The 21,836-nt window shown below is 42.9% G+C and overlaps 1 protein-coding gene across 2 annotated transcripts; it reads right to left on the bottom strand.

The window, feature by feature from the left end:
- Positions 1 to 383: 383 nt before the first annotated feature.
- On the bottom strand, positions 384 to 18,652 carry LOC142097212 (serine protease 53-like). Of its 2 annotated transcripts, XM_075178868.1 has the most exons (14): positions 18,566 to 18,652; positions 11,957 to 11,983; positions 10,620 to 10,782; positions 9,183 to 9,475; positions 8,791 to 8,957; positions 8,435 to 8,678; positions 7,292 to 7,442; positions 6,637 to 6,899; positions 6,054 to 6,214; positions 5,615 to 5,849; positions 4,543 to 4,705; positions 4,178 to 4,446; positions 2,339 to 2,487; positions 384 to 2,163 (listed from the first exon to the last, which is right to left on the bottom strand). In XM_075178868.1, the coding sequence occupies exons 1-14, from the start codon at positions 18,603 to 18,605 to the stop codon at positions 1,612 to 1,614; spliced, it is 2,877 nt and encodes a 958-aa protein (XP_075034969.1). In that variant the 5' UTR covers positions 18,606 to 18,652; the 3' UTR covers positions 384 to 1,611. The 2 variants fall into 2 exon arrangements, with proteins under 2 accessions (XP_075034969.1, XP_075034970.1); XM_075178869.1 differs by lacking the exons at positions 11,957 to 11,983; positions 18,566 to 18,652 and having other exon boundaries at positions 9,183 to 9,470; positions 10,620 to 10,708.
- Between the last annotated feature and the right edge of the window lie 3,184 nt (positions 18,653 to 21,836).

Genomic DNA, 21,836 nt, shown 5'->3' with positions numbered 1-21,836 from the left:
ACACAATTGTTGTCTTCTAAATAATAAATATAAGTCCTTCCATTTGTATATAGGCATTAGAACAGGTAGCTTACGAGTTGTTTTAATTAATTAGTGAGAAAACTAGTGAGTAAGTTACACTGATGAGAAAACAGTCCATAATTAAAGTTTATTTTTCTATTTCTCTGTTATATACATGTGTGCATAATTACCTTCCCGGTATCTTTTATGGACATATATAGAACAGTGCCACCTAATGGCCACATGATCATACAACATGACAGGCTGCGTGCCTGTGTTAGCACCAAGCAGTAATGTGTGGGTGGAACTCCCAGATGGGGTTGTACCTTCATTACTTAGCAAGAAGACATCTACAAATATGTGCTATCAAAGGGATGCTTAAATGTTGAAAATATATTATATGTTTATTAAATATATACATTTCAATCACAGAGAGGAGTAGACATAGTAAATTATCATCATAGCACCTCCAATTCCACAGCGCTGCACAGACAATATTTGTCATTCACATCAGTCCCTGTCCCATTGGAGCTCACAGTCTAAATTCCCTAACACACAGACAGACTAGGGTTAATTTTGTCTGCAGCCAATTACCTTACTAGCATGTTTTTGTAGTGTGGGAGGAAACTCACGCAAACAGGAGAGAGCATACAAATTGGAAAGGCCCTGGTCGGGAACAGAACTCATGACCCTGCGCTGTGAGAATTGCTAACCACTGAGCCACTGCCCCGGGACAAGGACCTATCAGATTCCTTTGAGTGATGAGAGGATGGATTACAGACATGACTTCATACACCTCATTCCAAGCTAGTAGCTTTCGCCTTAGGCTCAAATTGCTGCATCACTGTCTTACACAATAGGGTATTAATAGGGACTTAACCTCTCCTGACTGCTGTCATGGGATGTTTTATGGAAGCAGACTTAAATGTACAAATGTATCAGCTATTTACAACAGAGACATGACAAAGCTCAATTTAACAAACAACACCGTATGAGGCATGACTCTGGGTTCTGCAGCTTAAGACCATAGACTTCATTCACCCAGGAAATGGTCAGAACTCTGCAATTACCATTATTTCCATAAGCAGCGACAAGCACTGCGCTATGGCGGAAGATTCCATATATAAGAGTAGAATGGAATGGAAACTATCACAGGGGTGACACAGGATAGTCCACTCTAACTTTGGATCAAGCGTCACTCTCATTTTTGTTTACACATCGCACATATATGAAACATATACACGTGTGGCATGCATAAACCCTCCATAATAAAGTCTACACACTTCATTATACAAGAAACGCCATTTCAATTCTGGTGGTCATCGGTGACAGGCCAGCTTGGTCCATAATTTTTTATATATTGGAGGATTCCAGAAGCCTGTGATTATGCCTTAAACATTCTAAAAAGGGAACAGAATCATATGAGGTGCATCATAAACTGTGTGAAAATAAACTTTGGGGTATCCCAATTCATGAGTGAAGTCTCTAGAATGAAAGATATTGTGCTCCTCTGATGGTTGTTCTGAAAGTAGATATCCAAGTCTTGTGTAGACATACAGTCTTTGTGGTGGTTGCTCAGAAAGTAGATGTCCAATCTTTGAAAGGTCTCTATCAACATAGCCCGAGGCAAAGGAAAACTAGGAAACAGTGGATAAGCCAGTTCCACCACAAGGAAACTGCTCCTGATCCCGTCGTTGGCGTCTGACCAGACTGTTGAGTTGGCTCTTTCGAAGAAGTGACTGAGGTCATATTGTGTGGAGTGGCTGTTGTGTGCTCAGCACAAGTTACTCCATCGTCGCAGGAACGACTCGTTGCGGTGGTGAGGTTGTAAACAGGTCCAGATGAGACATTGCTGTTCAGATGTGTATCCTTGGTGCTCGGTGGACTTAATGTTGTGCTGCCCAGCAGTGGTGTCTTAACTGTTGGGCTGTGAGAGGTCACTGAGTCAATGTGTCCTACTTCCGTGATTGTCTCGATGCTCTCCAAGTAATTGAGGTCACTTTTAGGAATCACTTGCCTGATCCAAGAAATTTTGGACATTATTTCAGTAAAGTTTCCGGGGCAAACATTCTTCATGGGCGGAGAACTTTGACTGCCAACCCCAAACAGGAACCAGGGAGCTCCAGCTTCAGGTTGACATACAAGAGGAGCACTGGAGTCCCACTGAAGGAAAAGGGGAGAGAAATTACATCAGCGGAATAGAGGGGAAACAAAAATGAAACTGGTGGATTTTTATGTTACGGTGAACCAGCCACAATCTGTGAACGATTAAAACTGGGCAAAATATTTCCACTAATATTACATTCAACTTGTTAATAACAGTAATAATAAGACATACCAAACATGAAAATGCGTTGTCACTTTTGGCGGCTACACAAAACTGCTCTTCTCTACCGCTCTCTGCAATGTCTCCTCCACTTCCACAATTTTTTCCATCCAACAGTGAGACCTCTAGATGCCTCAGAGGAGGATTGAAGGAGACAGTGTCTGCACAAGAAAACACAAAATGAATAGGAATGGCTGAGAGGATATAATGTGATCATATTGATGATATTCAGCGAAATAACGGTAGGAACCCTATAGATACTTAGAACACACCTGGAGGTTCTGTGTGGAGGTCAAACTCCACAGCCAGAGCTCTGGATATTGTCCTATATAACTCAGCAGAACACTTGGCCGTGCAGTGGTGCTGAGGGTGAGCAGTAGGACTGTATTATGTGGTTGCCAATGAGACTGTATACACAAAATTACTTGTGGAGCAGTGGGAGATATAATTGATTTCTCAGATCTGAGGGGGTCTAAGGACAAATAAAAAACTTGGTATGGTCCTAAAGCTCCTCAGTAGTAGAAGATCTAGGGATTGGCCCAAATGCAGTTTTGTGACATTGTAATTCTCGTTCTGCACTGTCGCTTGGGTTGGTAAGGGAAACATATGGCTTAGTGTGTAGATTGTACAATATTTTTCCTTCTGCATCAAGGATCTGGTCAGATCGGTCATGCTGAGCACAGGAAAACACCTCACTGTGCGTCTATACTGAAGAAAGATCACCCGACATTTACTTGAGACCACCCAACGTTTACTTGTCTTTTGCAGAGATCGTGCACCACACTCTACTTTCTGTGAGAAGCCTTTTGCATTAAAAAAAGCACACTTTATAGAGGAAAGGGCAACTTTATGACCACAAATAGTAATGTAACAGAATAATCAAAATTCAAGAAAATAATACATAGGTTGAAAAAAGACACCAGTCCATCAAGTTCAACCTATTTTGGATCTCCTGTGATCCTGCACTTATATTTGAAATTGATCCAGAGAAAGCAACCGCCAATCTGTTTCAATTGTGAAAATCCCCCAGGACCCAATATTGCAGTCCTATTTTTACCCTATATCCACTACTATCCTACATTTTAATTAACGGTCGTATCCCTGGATACACCTTTCCGCTAAAAATTTGTCTAAACCTTTCTTAAACATATCTATTGAATCTGCCATCACAATCTTCCCTGGCAATGAATTCTATATCTTGACTGCCCTTACTGTAAAGAACCCCTTCCTTTGCTGGTTGTGAAATTTCCTCTCCTCTAATCTTAGAGGAGAGGAAATAATCAAAAACTAGAAAAGTGATATATAATTACGGAGGTGGCTCAACACGGACCGTAGTCAGGACTTTAAACTTTTGCCAACATGTGCATTCTCATCTCAGCCTGTAATCGTACAATCGGTCATGTAGAGTTTTTGTCCAGGTCACTTCCCATAGGGTAAAGTGAGTGCACTTGTGGACAAACCGATGCAGCTTCATAAATGGCCCTCAGCAGCGAGAAGCTTTCACATGATGTCCACTAGGGGGCACATACTCCCATACATTAACTGTTAATTATGGTTGCCCTATACACATATCGTCAGGCATCTCCCTACTGGTTCCGTCTTTAATTAGGAACCAGTAAGCTGTAAAATTCTTCATTCATGGACTGTCACATATTTATTGTATGGTGTCATCTCAGATGTCACCTAACACAGTCATTATAGTAGTATGTAATGTGCATCAGTAATAAAGAAATAGAGCTACTTGACAGAACCTGTTGGTGTCATAAAATGCTATTACTGCAACAGACTACTCAATTGTCCTATAAGATGTTAGAGCCCAGTCATCCTCATGTGTAGACCTCATTGTTCTACCTGAAGGGTAGAGTCTCCCCCATCCACTGACCCAACACCTGGTGGTAGGAGGCAGTGACTGGGCAGGGGGAAGGCAGATGGGCAAGATGTAGTCACTGAATGTGATTCCGTAGTACATCTCCACCACGGCTAGGTCATTTTCTCCTGTCCTTTTCTTGTATTCCGGGTGGAGGATCACACTCTTGATCCTACGAGTCACCTCTCGGGGGTTCGGCCCGTCTTGGTTCTGTCGGCTTAGTAAGACTGTATAGTCGCTGATTGATGTGTAGCTGCAGAGAAGAGGAAGGGGTACGTTAGCCGATTCCTACGACATCACATAGAGAGAACCCGCCTGAGGTTCACCACTTGGTTTTTGCCGATCGTACCTGGGGATACAGTGGGCTGCTGTGAGGAACCAGGTTTCAGCGATCAGAACACCGGAACAGACGTGAAACTCGTACAGCTGTAAACTGACCTGCCAGGGCCATGACGTCTCGGTGGCATCGCCAATTGGTTCGGAGCCTGGCGATGTGACTGAGCGCCCACACCCTGAAACACACAGACCAATGGGCATCAGAAGACAGGGATTAGAAAAAAAAACATTTCTGACTTGTTGGCTATAAGCAGCGAAGAGCTACAAGAGCAGATGAAGAAGAACAAATATTCTAGAGGAAAGTCTTTATGTAGGTGGTATGGGAGGGCCCTAACATAGGGACAATAACTCGACAAAGACAACTAGCCAAACAAAAAAACCAAAAAAAACTAAAGCTATATATATATATAATATTATATATAATAATTTACAGTAAGGAGCGCAATATCTCATATTTATATGAGGATGAATGAGCGAGGAGCTGGATAACAAAAGGGAGAAACGCGTTCCAAAGATCAAATCTATTTTAAAAATGCTTTTAATACAAGCCAAAAGAGGTACTTACAAACAATGTAAGGAGTCTGCTCCCCATCACAGCAATGAATCACAGCTTCCAGCTGGAAACCTTGTATCATGCAAGCAACGCGTTTCGAGGACACTCCTCTGGAACATGCATCAGGAAATACAAATATAATGGTGCTAGGAATAGATTCAATTTACTCTGCAAATGTGGAACTGGTTTATATATAGTTTGAATATTGTGTTTCCCCAGGGTTTTAACGGTGGTTATGATTCTTCTGTAGTAACTACTCTCTACTCCACCATTATACTTCTGTTTCCTGATGCTTGATGAAGACGAGTATACTCAAAACGCTTTGTTGGATGATACAAGTCTGACTGGGTGTGATACGTGCCTGTGGTAGACAGCAGTATCTTTACTCTCTGGTGCAATTATTTCATTCATTGTTTGCAAGTTGTAAGGGATTTATGTATTTTTATGAACAATAAGCCGATTCCAATGATCATGCATGACTGGAAGGCCTAACGCAGTTCACTCATTTGACGTGGGTAGGTTTGCTTCATACCTCTTGGACTGTTATAGGAACACCTATCTGTGTCTAGCTCAGCAGGTGGGGTATATATCTGTGGGCTGAATAAAGCATCCCGTGTCTCCTTGGATATCCATTCTTCATACTCTGTCAGTTGAGTGAATACTCCCGGGAGTTCAGATTCGCTCTCACACTCTCCTCCAAAGCTTCGTACACCAATCAGAAACCATGTCCCATTCTCTTTGCAGGCTAAGGGTCCTCCAGAGTCACTCTGCAGAGACAGCAGTCATGGATTAAGACTCAGTTTATCCACCCACTATTAGATGAGTGTCACAACTGTGTAATGGCTACCCTTGTCCACAGAGGGCGCTCTTCGTATTGCAGGCTAGTTCTGAATAGTGCAGAGGAGTTATGTGGAGAAGACACCATAATACAACCCTATAACCGCACAGTATTTGCACATTAAGTCACTCACCAAACATTGGCTGCTTTCTCCCTCAAGTCTGGTGGCACATATCATGCCGGGCAATATAGACACACTGAGGTTGGCGTACTTTGGTTGGCTGTAGATGCAGTTGCATTGGTTGGGACCTACAAGATCCAGTTTCACCTCTCGGGGAGGTTCCAGCTGGCTGTCTGAAGGACAAAATATAAGTGTAGATAGATATGTTTTCCATATTTAACTAAGGTTTCGTATTGTGCCCCTGATGTGAATGTACAATGAAATTATATTTATAGCTATATTGTCAGCAGATCAGGGAATCTGTGACATTACTAAAGAGGAGTGAAACGCGTGTGCTCCTCTCTCTCTCTTTCTCTTTATTTGTCACTCTCCCTCCAGCTGCCTGGAATTATATGACATGTTTATTTTAAGAAGATTCAACCTATGAGATATAAAGCTAAATAAATGGGAGGGTCATGTGACTGCAATCCCTGGAGCTACATTGATCGAGTGAGCCCTAAATTTGTCCCAAATCCAGAGCTATGTACCCCTAGATCATCATAAGATGACAACATTGTACTGATTTTATGATGAATTAGAAACCTGTTTTACTCACCTGGAAGAAGGCCATCCACGCCAGTGTGCCAGCAGGAAGATGCATATGGCATACGATGGGAGGAATGGGGCATGCATATTGGCTGGGTGTATGGTCCTAATCTTACTGATTGGGATAGCTGAACAAGGGCAACATTATTTCCATCTTCAGAAGAGATGTAGGACCCATGTATAGTGATCTTCTGCACGGGGAAGTCCTGCATTGCTTGTGTCCCAGTACCAACTGATACAGACCAGTCCAATGGAGATTCCGAAGAGTCAGTGCTATATGTCCGATAGAGAAACATAGAACCAGGGTCAACAAAGGCTGGAACCCCAAAGGTTACCAACATGGACAGAGCATCTACTGCTCTCAATAGGTTTGGAATCTAAATTTCTCCTTCCATTCTGTTATCTTTATACAATGTTTCTCTTCCTTTTCTCCATTTTCTACTCTTTCATCCCCCGTACAGTTTTGTCCCTTTTTTCTCTTTTCTTTACCATCTCAAATATAGTTTCCATAACCTTGTCTCATGGACAACTTTCTATCACCTTCTGCTGCTTCACATCCATACTCTACATCTATAATATCAGTTGTACCAATTGTTTGTTTTTTTTCTGCTGTCCCTTTGTCTGTTTATACCATTCCCTCATTCCATCCCTGTGACTTGTCTTACCTAACGAAGCATTGTGCAGCAGTTATCACCCAGTTGACCGAGATAAGGGCCCCTCCGCATGCCCTATGTCCATCTCTCCAGAGGTCGACTTGCCATGGCCAAGGACCAGGACTACCTGAGCCAGAAACATCTGCTTCTGAGATTCCACAACCTTGGGCAGAACAATTGATCAATCACGTCATCTTTTCAATAATCAAAAAAGTCAAATTTCCACAGTCCACAACTAAAGAATTATAATCAGTGATGTCCTCAAATAATTCTGCTGTTCACCAGTAGATGTGTCTTGACCTGTGTTTCTCTAGAGATTTTCTGATTCTGTCGGCCACTAGTAGAGCTATAATGACCAATTTTGTTATATTAAATATGTAATGACCAGTGTTGTCCTAATATTATTCTGCTGTCCATGTGTAGAGGTGTAATGACCAGTAGTGGCCCAGAGTTAGTCTACTGTCCACTATAAGAGGCGTAACAACCACTGTATTGGACGTGTAATTACCTTTGTTGTCCTAGAGCTATTCTGATGTCCACTTGATGTTCTGACCGGTGTAAAATTCAGCTACTCTCCAGTAGACCACTATTGGCCACTTTAGTGGCCACTGTTCTCTTAGAGATATTGTCCACGAGTAGAAGTATAGTGCTCGAGATATCCTTCTCTGTGTTAGTCACTAACGTGACTACCACTACACCAACATGGACTTACCGGACTTCAGGCAGAAGGTGGCAATGACAAAAAGATGTTAAGCTTTGAAATCACTACTTGCTAGAAGCGAGATGAATGCACAAGCCGGCACACAGAAAGTCATGTGTCTTTCTGGGGCTGTACTATTATTAGGGGTGTTAAATGAGTAATGACAAATGTACAAAGTAAAAGGGTTGCTGGAAAATATTTTACATTCCGCGGCTTCCTGAATTACACATTTAACACCTCTAATAATAGTACTGTCCCAGAAAGTCGGGTAAGTCCTTGTCGGTCTACTCGTAGTCAGGGACACCTACCCAATCCCTATACTCCTCTCCAGTAATGGCATAATTTATTCTGATGTGAACTAGTATATGTGTAATGACCAGTGTTGCCCTAGAAAACGTATCACCAATTTTCTAGCCCTCGAGAAGCTGAGCAGTGTGTTCGGTCCTAGAAGTTACCTGAGGTCTGATTACTGAGAAGGTCACTGCAGGTATCGTTGTCCACATCGTCCGTCACTATAATGGTCTGCGGGGAGAAGGCCACTGAAGAGTCAGTCCAGCGTTTGATCCAGTCTTGGTAGAAGGAAACAGATGTCACGATAGTGGGGCTGTTATGGAGGTGACATCCTTGGGAAAAGCTGATGGCTCCAGCAAGGAACCAATTTCCATCCTCATTGCAAACCACAGGACCGCCAGAGTCTCCCTAACAATAAGTTCAAAGTACAGAAGAGTATCAAATAGGGGAGAGTACCTCCTAACTCATCATGTTACCTAAAGATAAGCGCACAAGTGACATCACACTTGAATGTACGTACGAGACAGGGGCCCGCCTTCCCATCGCTCTGTGTTATACACAACATGCCAGGTTTTGCAGGGTTCCATAATTCTGGCCTAATGTGAGTGTTGTAGATACAGTTACATGTTCTCCAGCCAATCAGTGTTTGGGCAACTTTCTCCAAGGACCTTTTACTGTTCCAGGGCACTGAGAAAAGGAGATAACAATGGGGTCAGAGTGTGGCCAACAGAGATGAGTGAGAAGCCAATATAACAAAGTGCATTATGGGGAGAAAATATATGGACAAAATAAAAAGCGGGAGTCAACACAGGAAAAGTGAAAAGAGGAGAAAAATTTGTATCTTGTCCCTTTTCCTTCTCGATCTTTCATCCACTTTTCCCTCCCCATCCCTTCTCTTAAAGTTCTACTTACCCCCTTCTGGCACATCCTCGAGACCGGTTGCGTAGCAGGTGCTGCGTAGATGGAACCGGTGGGTGGCCTCTGGGAGGCAGACCGGGGAGATGAACCGTGTGAAGTTTACTGGATGAGACAACTCCACCAGGGCTATGTCGTATCCTTGGGTGTAGAAAGTATAATTCTCATGTATCAAGATCCTGGAAGGCACCACAGTGACTGCTGAACTCTCTTCTGGGGTATACCCCATTTTGGAGAAACCCAGGTGCACAGTCCATAAGTTGGGGTTCCTTTTGTCATCTACAGCTGTACTTAAAACCAATAAGAATGTTGATATAAGTCAAAAGAAGTTCATGACCTGCTTAGTTCTTCTGTAGAGCCAAAAGTAGGAGGATGTGACTGATTTACCACTGGGACCCTACGAACCTTCCACCATAGATTCATGTAGATCAATAATGTCTCTGCAACCCACTGGCCAGTACAAGGCTTACCTGCCGGAGAGGACAGGGCAACACCACAGTGGGGCTCACTAAATACATTTGTAGGGGGTTGCAGGAGGTATAGTCTTACTTAGAAGAGCTACTAATTAGTGGCTACCAGCATAAATACTGTCATCGAAAACTACATAATCTGCAACTAAACGGGAAGCAATTGCAGCAACAGGATAAGATTTGCAGGTGGATCTGTCCTTAAACACCAGAAGGACTAGGAGGACCTGCTCCGGCAACTCAACGGACCTAGGAGACTGTTAATGGAAAACTCACTGAGGCGTGACATCACAAAACAGCTTTAGCGCTGCGGGACGACAGTATTTGCAGCCATAAAATTATTTTTTCCTGCCTTTTATGCTGTTTTGTAATAAGTTCTAAAACAGAGCATAGTCCATAGGACAAACCCTCTACAGTAACATACTAACTAAACAATACTTCCATAAAGTGTTTGTTATTTTATAGGAATTGACCACATTCCTATATAAGTGTACTCCCTCCCTCGCCCAGCTAGTTAAGCTGCTTATTATATAACAGTATAAAAGCCAAAAAGTCATTTAAAGAGCAGCAAAGGCATCGACCCAAATTGTAAAAGTGGCTTTGTGACGTCCTGCACCTATTTTTGCACCCGTATTAAGGGTATGGTGCTTAAGGGGCAAGAGGGCAGTGACTGTGCAACATTTCATGCTGAATGTGGGATGGATGAACTCATGAATCTTGTACTGCTCCCACATGCAAACACAATCTTTTGTTTTAAGGGTCAAGATTTTAAAATTAGATTTAAGGGGGGGTATTTACAGGGGTTCATAGAGGCTGTAGAGAATTCTGTAACCTGAAAAACTACCTGCTTGGTAGTGGCTGCAATCAGGCCTCTGTCTATGGGCTGCCTATTGCATCTTGCACAGCTATTGTTTTCGGGAAAGCGCATATCACCAGTAAAGTCCGCACACTGGTCCATTAAACTTACCGGCCAAAGCAGTGAGCGGCTGTTACCAGCCATTTATCAGAGATCAGGCTCCCTCCACAATATGGCAACTCCTTGAAGCTCAGGGTAGCATGCCATGGCCATTCTCCGGGGACTGCCTTGTTTCCACCATAAATCCTGGTGTGCAGTCCCTGTTTCCCGCACACTGCAAAGAAAGATAAGTGCAACTGAGACGATTTTATCGTATGCAGTGATTGCATCCCAACAGCAAACATAGCAAAGAGAAACTCCTTGTGTGTTGTCAAATCTATATATTGGTGATATTCCTATTTATGGGTGTATAAGGGGTAATATGCAAGAGTTTGCTTTCTGTAAGGAAATATTTGCAATAATGGAGTCCTTGGGTATTGGCTATAATTAGAGGTGCCACGAATTGTCACACAACATGCTGGCAGAATTTGGCCTTAACCATTCCCAGTCTTAACTATATCGCACCACGTAGCAGAATATATTGACTGTCGTTGCCCCAGCTATGTTTGTAGCCTATAAATTCGGCTAAATGTAAAGTACAGTGCAGAATGGTGATCCGTGGAATAGCGAAGAAGAAGTGGAACTTAAAGTTTGCATCTCCAGAACTTTACTCGACATGCAAACAGCCTGTCCGGAAGCACAACGCGATTTGCCCAAATTGTGGTCACAATTTCTAAAGTTGTAAAATATCCAGTTTTTACGGTTATTCCGTCTTTTTAACTAGGAGACAATCTGCACAATTTGCCGGCACGTGTCTATCAGGGGCAGTCAGAACAAGGTGATGCTTTGCGGGTCTCTATAGAATTTTATAATCCGGCAACATGCAAATTATTAGTATAAAAAGTAAAGAGGATACTCAGCAAAATAGATTCTGGACGGTACAAGCCTCTTACCATCCAGTATGTTCAATTCCTGCCCTTGGTTAATGTGCCCAGATGGTGGATACAAGGAAATTAAAGTCATTCTCCACCAGTGTGATGGGAGTAAGAGACTCTCCTAGATATCGAGGACCCAGGATTTCGGACCCCTGTTCTGCTACTAGTTGTGCAATGAGAGGTTTAGTGTCCACATTTACTAAGAGTGGAGTCCTCCTTAATGTTCCTAGAATTCAGACATTTGTTGCATAAGAATAATCTCGATTAATGAGCATCCATCCATGGAATAGTTCTACTGAATTTGGCACCCATATAAAGTTTGGCTTCTTAACATAGAGCGAACTTCAGGTCACAAGGACGCCTCAATTTCTGCGTCAGAGTCATGGGACCCCTATGAATGAGGGCCAGAAAGATGGACACTTAGAAAGCATGCAGAGTATTACACAAGCCCTTCTCCAACCCCCTATCTCTTACCAGTTGCGGCCGGGACAAGCTGGAGCACTGTGGGGAAATGACAGAAACAGATTAGTATTGTATACAATGAGGCACACACTTAATTTAACTTGTTTGCATAAAAAACAATATCTAAACAGTCTGTAAACTGGCCGTAATCTGATAGCTCCCTGAGGATTCAGGATCTGTGACTCGGCCTCTCGCAGACTCGCATCCTTTCATCCTTGGAAGTTAGAGGTACCTGGAGCCCTACCGGCGTGGTTCTACAATTCATGTCATGCACGGTGGGGTCATTAGTCCTTTCACTAATAACAGATGTCAGAGTATATTTATTCTAAGATATGCAAACAGTGCTTCACGAATAGTGTTAGATGGTGGTTTGAGGAATTCAAGAGAAATCAAACATCACAAAACATAACAGTCAGTGACATAATAAAGATTCTTGTTCATTAGCAATTACTACAGACTGAAAGTCATACCTTGCTCATATTTTGGACCTCAGAGGAGAGGTCCAATGGACAAGATGGGGGTGACGATGATGTGATTCTCGTCATCACGGAATGTTTAATACTGCACAGTGACGCATAATTGCGTCATTGTGCATCGTGGGAGGGGCCACCATGACGTAAATAGTTAAATAGTGTCATTGGGACCTGCCCGGGTTGGGGGGTAGGATCTTGGTGGGTGCCTTAATCTCCCGGCAGTCTGAAACACACTTAGAAATTCGTGAGTCTCCCGAATGTTCCGGGAGCGTTGGCAGGTGTGCTATCCACATTTTCTGTACACAGTGGAGGCAGCCATTTTGTAGCCAATATTCGGGAGAATTCAGCTTATCAATAGGAATAAGTGATATCACTGAGACATAGAACATTTTCATTTTTCTCCCGCCCCTTTTGTGGTCCATGAATTGGGATGTCCCTCCAAAATCGGGACCATAGGGAGATATGTGGATGTGGGGGCAGGTATGCCTTTAGTGAGGGACCCTCCTCTGGGCAGAAAAGACCTCTAAGAGTGAGACAATCAGATGATTAGGAGGCGAGGGGTGAAAATAAATCTTGTTTTGGAGACATTTCTGTTTGAGTGGGAAGTGAGGGAAACTGTAATATATAAAAGTCTGTGTCTGTCAGGGAGTATTCAGACCTGGGAAATGTTCTGCAGATCTCTAGGGAGCTCCATATATTATAATCTACAGGTTATTAGTGCACAACAACAGACATCATCATCATCATCATCATCACCATTTATTTATATAGCGCCACTAATTCCGCAGCGCTGTACAGAGAACTCACTCACATCAGTCCCTACCCCATTGGAGCTTACAATCTAAATTCTCTAACACACACACACACACACACATACAGACAGAGAGAGAGACTAGCAGCCAATTAACCTACCAGTATGTTTTTGGAGTGTGGGAGGAAACCAGAGCAACCGGAGGAAACCCACGCAAACACAGGGAGAACATACAAACTCCACACAGATAGGGCCACGGTCAGGAATTGAACTCATGACCCCAGTGCTGTAAGGCAGAAGTGCTAACCACTGAGCCACCGTGCTGTCCCATCATCAATCAATCAGTACCCAGAACAACAATAAAATCTACATTTTGGAGGAAAAGAATTCCAGGTAAATAGCTTATATCTGTGTAATGCCCGGGCCAGGTAAACTTATTAGTTGAGCAAGGTGATGGTCTCTTCTTATATCATGGGAATGGGAAAGTAATACACAAGTCCTATTGTTATCAGTGTTTAAGAAGCCTTAGAGAGAGTCCCAGGACCTGTGCAGTGAGTCAGCGACGAAGCCTCCAGCCATTGTCACTAAATTAGAGTCAATCTATCTATCTTGGGAGCAGTGACTCAAAGTTTGGTAATTATCCCTGATACACCCTGATGTCTGATCTGGAGAAATAAGTTTCCTGGTGTCAGTATTTCATTAGAGGCTTCTTATTAAATGTAAACTAATAACACAGCGATCTGCACAGAAGCTGACTCAGCAGGAGGATTGGACAAACTCCCACTGACAGTTGGTAATAAGAGCCAGGGACCTCTCCTGTCTATGACCGTGTGTACAATGTGCACAAGGGGAGGGAAACCCATTGATTTTATCCTGCGTGCTGGGAAACTGATGCTTCCCTTGTCCATAGAGAGTTTGGGTGCACATTATAATTACATTTTGATGGTAAATGGAGACGATGACCGCTGTATTGGCTGAATGGGAGTGTTGAAATATAACAGAACTCTGTTGTGATCATGTCCATGGACAGAGCCACTAGGGTTGTGCGGTAGGGGCAACTGGTCAGGGCGCAGCGCTGAAGGGGGGCACAGTTTATCAATATTTTAGGTTGACTAAAATTGTGGGCTAGGGGGAGGACATTTTTGTTTCTCGCTCCACGCACTAAAATTTGAAGTTACGGCTCTGTCCGGGGGTCATGTTATGTTGGGGGGGGAGGTGATGGGCAGCACGGTGGCTCAGTGGTTAGCACTTCTGCCTCACAGCACTGGGGTCATGAGTTCAATTCCTGACCGTGGCCCTATCTGTGTGGAGTTTGTATGTTCTCCCTGTGTTTGCGTGGGTTTCCTCCGGGTGCTCTGGTTTCCTCCCACACTCCAAAAACATACTGATAGGTTAATTGGCTGCTATCAAAATTGACCCTAGTCTCTCTCTAGTCTCTCTCTGTCTGTGTGTGTATGTTAGGGAATTTAGACTGTAAGCTCCAATGGGGCAGGGACAGATGTGAATGAGTTCTCTGTACAGCGCTGCGGAATCAGTGGCGCTATATAAATAAATGGCAATAATAATAATAATAATAATAATAATAATAATAGTGTTCTGCCTCTGGAAGTGTCCTGCAGGACTTGTCTATCTGCACCTGCCCAGAAGCAATTTCTGTATAATACAAAAGTAAGCTGTAATTAATTTAATCAGATGTACATATTGTCCCGTACATACCCTGCTTATTATGTGCTGTTATTGTTACAAGACAGACAGTTGTACTCATGTTGATAATAGGAATGAATAAACATTGGAATGAAGGAGATAACAGATCTATCATCAATGTGTCCACAATTCTATTTCTTTCCAAACACAACTTTAATTACTGCTGTGGAAGGATCTGAACACGCCCAGCGATTGCAGCGTGTATAGGGACATGTGATGGGGGTTGGCCAGGTGACGGCCAGGATGACTGGTAGCGCCGCTCGGACCATGGCAGAATCTGAAAGTGTTAAGGCGGCCATTGTCCGATGGCGCTAAGTGTGGATACAATCCAGAGAACTTCAAATTTTAGCACCTGGGTGATAAAGAAAAATCCTGCCCCCCCTCCTCAATTTTAACCAACTGTACTTAAAATATTCATACACTGCACCCCCCCCCCCTCCCCCATCAGCATTGCGCCCTGGGCGGTCACCCCTAGCTACGGTCCTGATACAATTAGACAGAAATCCAGCTTGACCCCCTGTGTTTGAGCACTTTAAAGAAGCAAAATTCAGACAGCAGAAACCAGTGACAATACATTTTTAAATAATATATTGTTGTGTTGCTTCTGTGATTTGATCAGACGATACGTTGAATAAGCATTTAGGGGATGTTTTTAGCATTAAATGTAAAAATGCAACAATTGCATGCACACACAAATGTGTACATACACTTATGAGTCTACAGCTGTATTTTGAGTGGCACGTATCTTGGTAAAAGCGGATTATATCTAGTGTATAGATACGTCCAGTGCAAATTTGCTGCCGTCATCAACATCAACTCAGATACTTCCACTGGGCCTTTAGAACTTGTAACAATGTATTTTAACAGTATTATTTTGTGCAAGTCCTCAACTTCCTATTCGTTTTTTTAAACACCATCTTTAATTTGTAGACAACAGTAAAGTAGTTGTAATGAAGTAAATTGATTATTGAATCTCATTTGAACATTTGCATAATTATAAAGTAATCAATCATCTGTATGGATTTTATATTAGACACAAGTTGGATGTATGAACTTTATTTCATATAGAGGCGCGTTTTATACAGGTGTGGCAAGAAACACACATGACTATTCTATGCGTCTGTGGACCCTGCTGCTTCCACTATATAACTCTCAGTCTGTGACTATCTGCTGCCTCCATTCCCCTCCTCACATCATGTCACTGCCCCTGTCACATGCAGCTCTGTCCTCACTAACACATCACTCATCTCCTGATATACTCTGTGCTGCTGGAGGACCCTGCCCCTTCCACTATATAACTCTCAGTATGTGGCTTCCTGCTACCTCCATTCCCCTCCTCACATCATGTCACTGCCTCTGTCACATGCAGCCCTGTCCTCACTAACACATCACTCATCTCCTGATATACTCTGTGCTTCTGGGGGACCCTGCTCCTTCCACTATATAACTCTCAGTCTGTGACTTCCTGCTGCCTCCATTCCCCTCCTCACATCATGTCACTGCCCCTGTCACATGCAGCCCTGTCCTCACTAACACATCACCCATCTCCTGATATACTCTGTGCTGCTGGGGGACCCTGCTCCTTCCACTATCTAACTCTCAGTCTGTGACTTCCTGATGCCTCCATTCCCCTCCTCACATCATGTCACTGCCCCTGTCACATGCAGCCCTGTCCTCACTAACACATCACTCATCTCCTGATATACTCTGTGCTGCTGGGGACCCTGCTCCTTCCACTATATAACTCTCAGTCTGTGGCTTCCTTCTGCTTCCATTCCCCTCCTCACATCATGTCACTGCCCCTGTCACATGCAGCCCTGTCCTCACTAACACATCACTCATCTCCTGATATACTCTGTGCTGCTGGGGACCCTGCTCCTTCCACTACATAACTCTCAGTCTGTGGCTTCCTGCTGCCTCCATTCCAATGATCCGATTGGCTACAGCCTGTCCTATCCCTGCTGGCTTTAAAATGGGGGACATCACAGACACATTATAATACAGTATACACTAACACAGGTATATCTATATTCAGCATACGTAATGAAACAGTATAACACAGTGACTAATGCAATGTAAACATAGTGGCAACAAAATGATTACGCACAGTATGTGCATTACATAGGTTTACTCCAGTGTTATTTAGATTGTAATCTGTATACTGTGAAGAGGTATCTGAGGTTTGTCAGTACGACAAAGATAGTTAAAATCAACTCACAGCTATTACATTCTTATCACATGTGTGTACAGTAACCTTAAGATAAACACAGTGGCGTAAGAACTCAGTTACCGTACGAAATTATTTAAAGGAACAGCCAGGGCCATTAAAGAATATGAAAAAATGTTGCAGTCACTGCATAAATGACATTTCTACTTTGTGATGTCTATTTTATTACCCCCTGCACCTGTATTATTAGATACAAACAGGGATTAGCGCAGTAATATGGCTGCAGGAGAAGAAGCGTATCTTGCAGTGTCTCACATTCAGTGAGGGGCCACAGGGTGTTTTTAGCTTATCATTCTAACTATACGGACACGTGTAATTGAGACTCGGATTAAACATTCTCAAGATATGTAAAACCTCTAAGGAGCCTACTAACCTACAAGGCCATGAACAAAATTGCACCGACATACATCTCCTCACTTGTCTCAAAATATCTCCCTACTCGACACCTCCGTTCTGCACAAGATCTACATCTCTCTTCCACCCTCATCACATCCTCCTATTCTCGGTTACAGGACTTTTTTTTCGGGCTGCACTCACTTTGTGGAATTCCCTCCCTCACACAGTAAGACTTTCCTCTAGTCTTCAAACCTTCAAACGTTCTCTGAAAACCCACCTCTTCAGACCAGCTTATAATATTCCTCAACCATTATCTTAATATCCCTAGGTAACCCTATTACCACCCTCTACAAGACAACAACCCTCTGACCAACATTGCTGTGTGACTGATCACACAGCCCACTCAATACTTTTACCTTTACATTCTAGCTGGTCCAGTGTGCAATATGATGTAGCACTTACCCTTGTGTTTCAAACTCCCATTGTCCCATAGATTGTAAGCTTGCGAGCAGGGTTCTCTTACCTCTCTGTCTGTATGTATTACCCAGTATTGTTTTATTAATGTTTGTTCCCAATTGTAAAGTGCTACAGAATTTGCTGGCGTATATAAATAAATGTTGATGATGATAAGGAACCGCGTAGCGCAGAAACACACTCATTTGAGCACAACACAATGTGTCGAATTTACACATTTTCTTGTGCTGTACATGACACCTGAAATTCCCTTAATAACTGTAGGAATTTATTAAAGTATGGCGTTAAAATAAATAAAATGTACGGCTAATCCCGCTTCCTCAGCATGAAAATAACATCTAAACTACTCCACATCTGTATACATCCTTCAAAGTATGAATGTAACAATGTTCTGCTGGTTAAATAACTTACTAAACTGATCATCTACAAATTATTAGTACATTAAGTAGAGTCGACTCTCTGCAAATTAAGGAACAACAATGTTCTGGATGAAACCATAACATAGATCAATAAGAAAAGAATGACTTGTATCTCTTGGTATATAGGAAGGGGGAATAACCCAAGACTTCGTCTTGACAGGTAGGAAATAGAAGACCAGCAAAGATAGAAGATCCTTATTTAGTGATATTCTAGTGGTCTAAGGGTCTGACACTTACCTGTACTGCAGAGCGTTGCTGCTACTATCAGTCCATTCATGATGCCGAGTATTTGCCTGGATGCACTGTGTATGTTTTTACGAGAGGTTTATGTGCCTGTCAGTACAAATATAAATATATGTATATGTAAGAGATAGTCCACACCCATTAAGCATTGTTCAGACACACCCTTCGTTCCGCCTTGCAAAGATTATATCCCAATGTCCTGACATGTGGCTTCCATACTTAATAACTTTCACCAGATTCCCGGCCTTGTCTTGCTTCATCCACACGTGAAGTGTCAGCGATACACACTGCTGGCTCCGAGCCATTTCATGCATCAGCCACTAACAATTTCCTCTGGATTTGCTAATTGTTATTTACTTCGATGTAATGATTTAAATCACAATGTCCATTTAATGCATTAGGTATGCTAATTGGTTCTATTATGAAAAATAAGATATGGGAAAGGGTTTGGTGTCTTCAGTTTGATGACAATGATGGGAACAATGGAGGAAGCAGAGAAGGGCGGTAGATTGTCCATAAGATGGAGGTAAATTAACACAATGTTCAATAAAAGAAACCACTTTACCAATGTTTGTTATATAGAATGTGGAGCGGAAGGTATTTCAGAAACCCCTGGGTTCTAGAGTGAGAAGCTTGCTGGGAACTCCAGAGTGCTAGAGTCATGGATGATCTGTGAGTTCTAGAAAGGAAATACTGAAAGATCATCATTGGTTGAGTGTGGGATGTGCTTGTTCTAGTTCTAAGGGTCTTTTACTGGAATACTGAGGCACCAGGGTTTGGGGGATGTTTGGCACTAGTGTGAGAGATACGATCAGTGTCCTTGGGTTCTAAGAAGTGGGATACAATTAACATTCCTGGGTTCTAGAGTGAGAGATTATTGAAATATCTGGATTCCAGAGGGAAAGAGATTGCTGGAAGATCTAGGTTATAGAAGGAAAGAGATTACTGGAAGATCTGGGTTATAGAGTGAGAGAGATTACTGGAAGATCTGAGTTATAGAGGGAGAGGGATTACTGGAAAATCAGGATGATAGAGTGAGAGAGATTACTGGAATATCGGGGTGATAGAGTGAGAGAGATTACTGGAAGATCTGCATTATAGAGGGAGAGGAATTACTGGAAGATCTGTGTTATAGAGGGAGAGAGAATACTTGAAGATCTGTGTTATAGAGGGAGAGGAATTACTGGAAGATCTGCATTATATAGGGAGAGGAATTACTGGAAGATCTGGATTATAGAGTGAGAGAGATTACTGGAAGATCTGCATTATAGAGGGAGAGGAATTACTGGAAGATCTGTGTTATAGAGGGAGAGAGAATACTTGAAGATCTGTGTTATAGAGGGAGAGGAATTATTGGAAGATCTGCATTATATAGGGAGAGGAATTACTGGAAGATCTGGATTATAGAGGGAGAGGAATTACTGGAAGATCTGGGTTATAGAGGGAAAGAGATTACTGGAACATCTGGCTTCTAGAAGGAGAACGATTACTGGAAGGACTGGGTTCAAGAACGCCAGAAATTACTTAGGCCTGGGTTCTAGATAGAGATAGAATAATTGAAAATATGGGTTCTAGATGGATAGATATTACTGGGTCTGGGTTCTAGACGAAAATGATTACTGGAATGTCTGCGTTCTTGAAGCAGAGAGATTGTTGCAATTTCCAGGTAATAGAGACAAAGATGATTTGGCTCTAGAGGGAAGGAGTTTACTGGTATTTTCTGGGTTCTAAATGAAGAGAATGCTGGTCTGTGTTTTGTAGGTAGAGAAACTACTGTAATATATGGATTCTTTGCTCTTAAATATCACCAGTGAAGATCATAGGTGAAAGGTGAAATTAATTTTTTATTCAAATGTTTTTGCCTAACAGGAAGCAGAGTGTGATATCGTTAGGAGGTGCATCAAGGTGTCGGACAACCCACCATGGTCATAATTAAGCACAGAAAATTATTGAGATTAACAGAAGTAGTGTCAACATATAGCCTGACGTTTTTACTGCACAAGTGACAGCAAACTAACGGAGAATGAAGTCACCCATTGCGGAGGTCCGTAATGGATTGGAAGTTGTAGGTAAATTGGTTAAGAAATAACTTTTACATCTAAAGTTAATTTTCACTATTAATGTTGTCCATTTACGGTTCACGGTTGAGACAATTTGTTGAACAATTTCTAAAGAACTCACTGAAAAGACTTAATAGACATGGACAGTTCTCCCCTCTCACTCGCTGAACAATCCTTCTTTAAATCCCTCATCTTCTCCCAGTCCTCCAACCCCCGCCACCTCTTCGCCACCTTCAACACTCTCCTGTCTCCTCCCTCCCTCTCTGCCACTGACTTTGCCTCCTTTTTCTCCTCTAAAATCGAGGCCATAAGACTTGAAATCTCCTCCTTCGCTCACTCTCACGCCACCCCCCACTGACTCTTCCGCCCCTCACCACTCACCCCAGCCAACTCCTTTACTCCTTCCGCCCTACCACGGTTGAGGAAGTCCACTCTCTCATTTCATCCTCCCCCCCTTCTACCTGTCTCCTGGATCGTATCCCTTATCACCTATTTTGCCCTCTTTCCCCCTCCACCTTTAAACATGCTCTCATCTCACCCATTCTAAAGAAACCCAATCTTGACACCACCTCACTCTCTAACTACCGCCCCATTTCCCCTCCCCCTTGCCTCTAAAATACTTGAGAGGCTCATCTGAAACCGTCTCATCACCTACATTTCTGAACACTCCCTCCTTGATCCTCTCCAGTCTGGTTTCCACCCCCTCCACTCCACTGAAACAGCCCTGGCTAAACTTACTAACGGTCTCCTCTCAGCTAAAGCCAGGGGCACTTCTCCTTTCTGATTCTCCTAGACCTCTCAGCGGCATTTGACACGGTTGACCACCCACTCCTGCTTCACACCCTCCAGTCCATTGGCCTCTTCAGCACTGTTCTTTCCTGGTTCACCTCTTACCTTGCTGACCGTTCCTTCTGTTATCACCTCTGGGTCTCACTCCCTCTCTTTCAACCTACCAGTTGGGGTCCCACAGGGCTCTGTTCTTGGACTCTTACTCTTTTCACTATACACCTCCTCATTGGATGAACTCATCAGCTCCTTCGGCCTCAAGTACAACCTTTATGCTGACGACACTCAACTCTACCTATCATCTCCTGATCTCCCTCCCTCAACTCTAAGGTGTCCACCTGCCTCTCTGCCATCTCCTCCTGGATGTCCTCTATATTTCTTAAACTCAATCTTAAAACCAAACTCACTGTCTTTCCTCC

Source organism: Mixophyes fleayi, chromosome 7 (assembly GCF_038048845.1).
Source record: "Mixophyes fleayi isolate aMixFle1 chromosome 7, aMixFle1.hap1, whole genome shotgun sequence".
NCBI classification, from domain to species: Eukaryota; Metazoa; Chordata; class Amphibia; order Anura; family Limnodynastidae; genus Mixophyes; species Mixophyes fleayi.
The sequence above is the reverse complement of the archived record's forward strand: the minus strand, read 5'-3'. Positions and strand labels throughout refer to the sequence as shown.

Bases quoted from the DNA above. Each gene is read 5' to 3' on its own strand.
- LOC142097212 (XM_075178868.1), bottom strand. From the start codon at position 18,605: ATGAATGGACTGATAGTAGCAGCAACGCTCTGCAGTACAG. The intron at 8,958-9,182 runs GTAAGTAGAACT...TCCTTTTCTCAG, and splicing joins CGAGGATGTGCCAGAAGGGG to TGCCCTGGAACAGTAAAAGG. The intron at 7,443-8,434 runs GTAACTTCTAGG...GTTCTGCCCAAG, and splicing joins TCTCAGTAATCAGACCTCAG to GTTGTGGAATCTCAGAAGCA.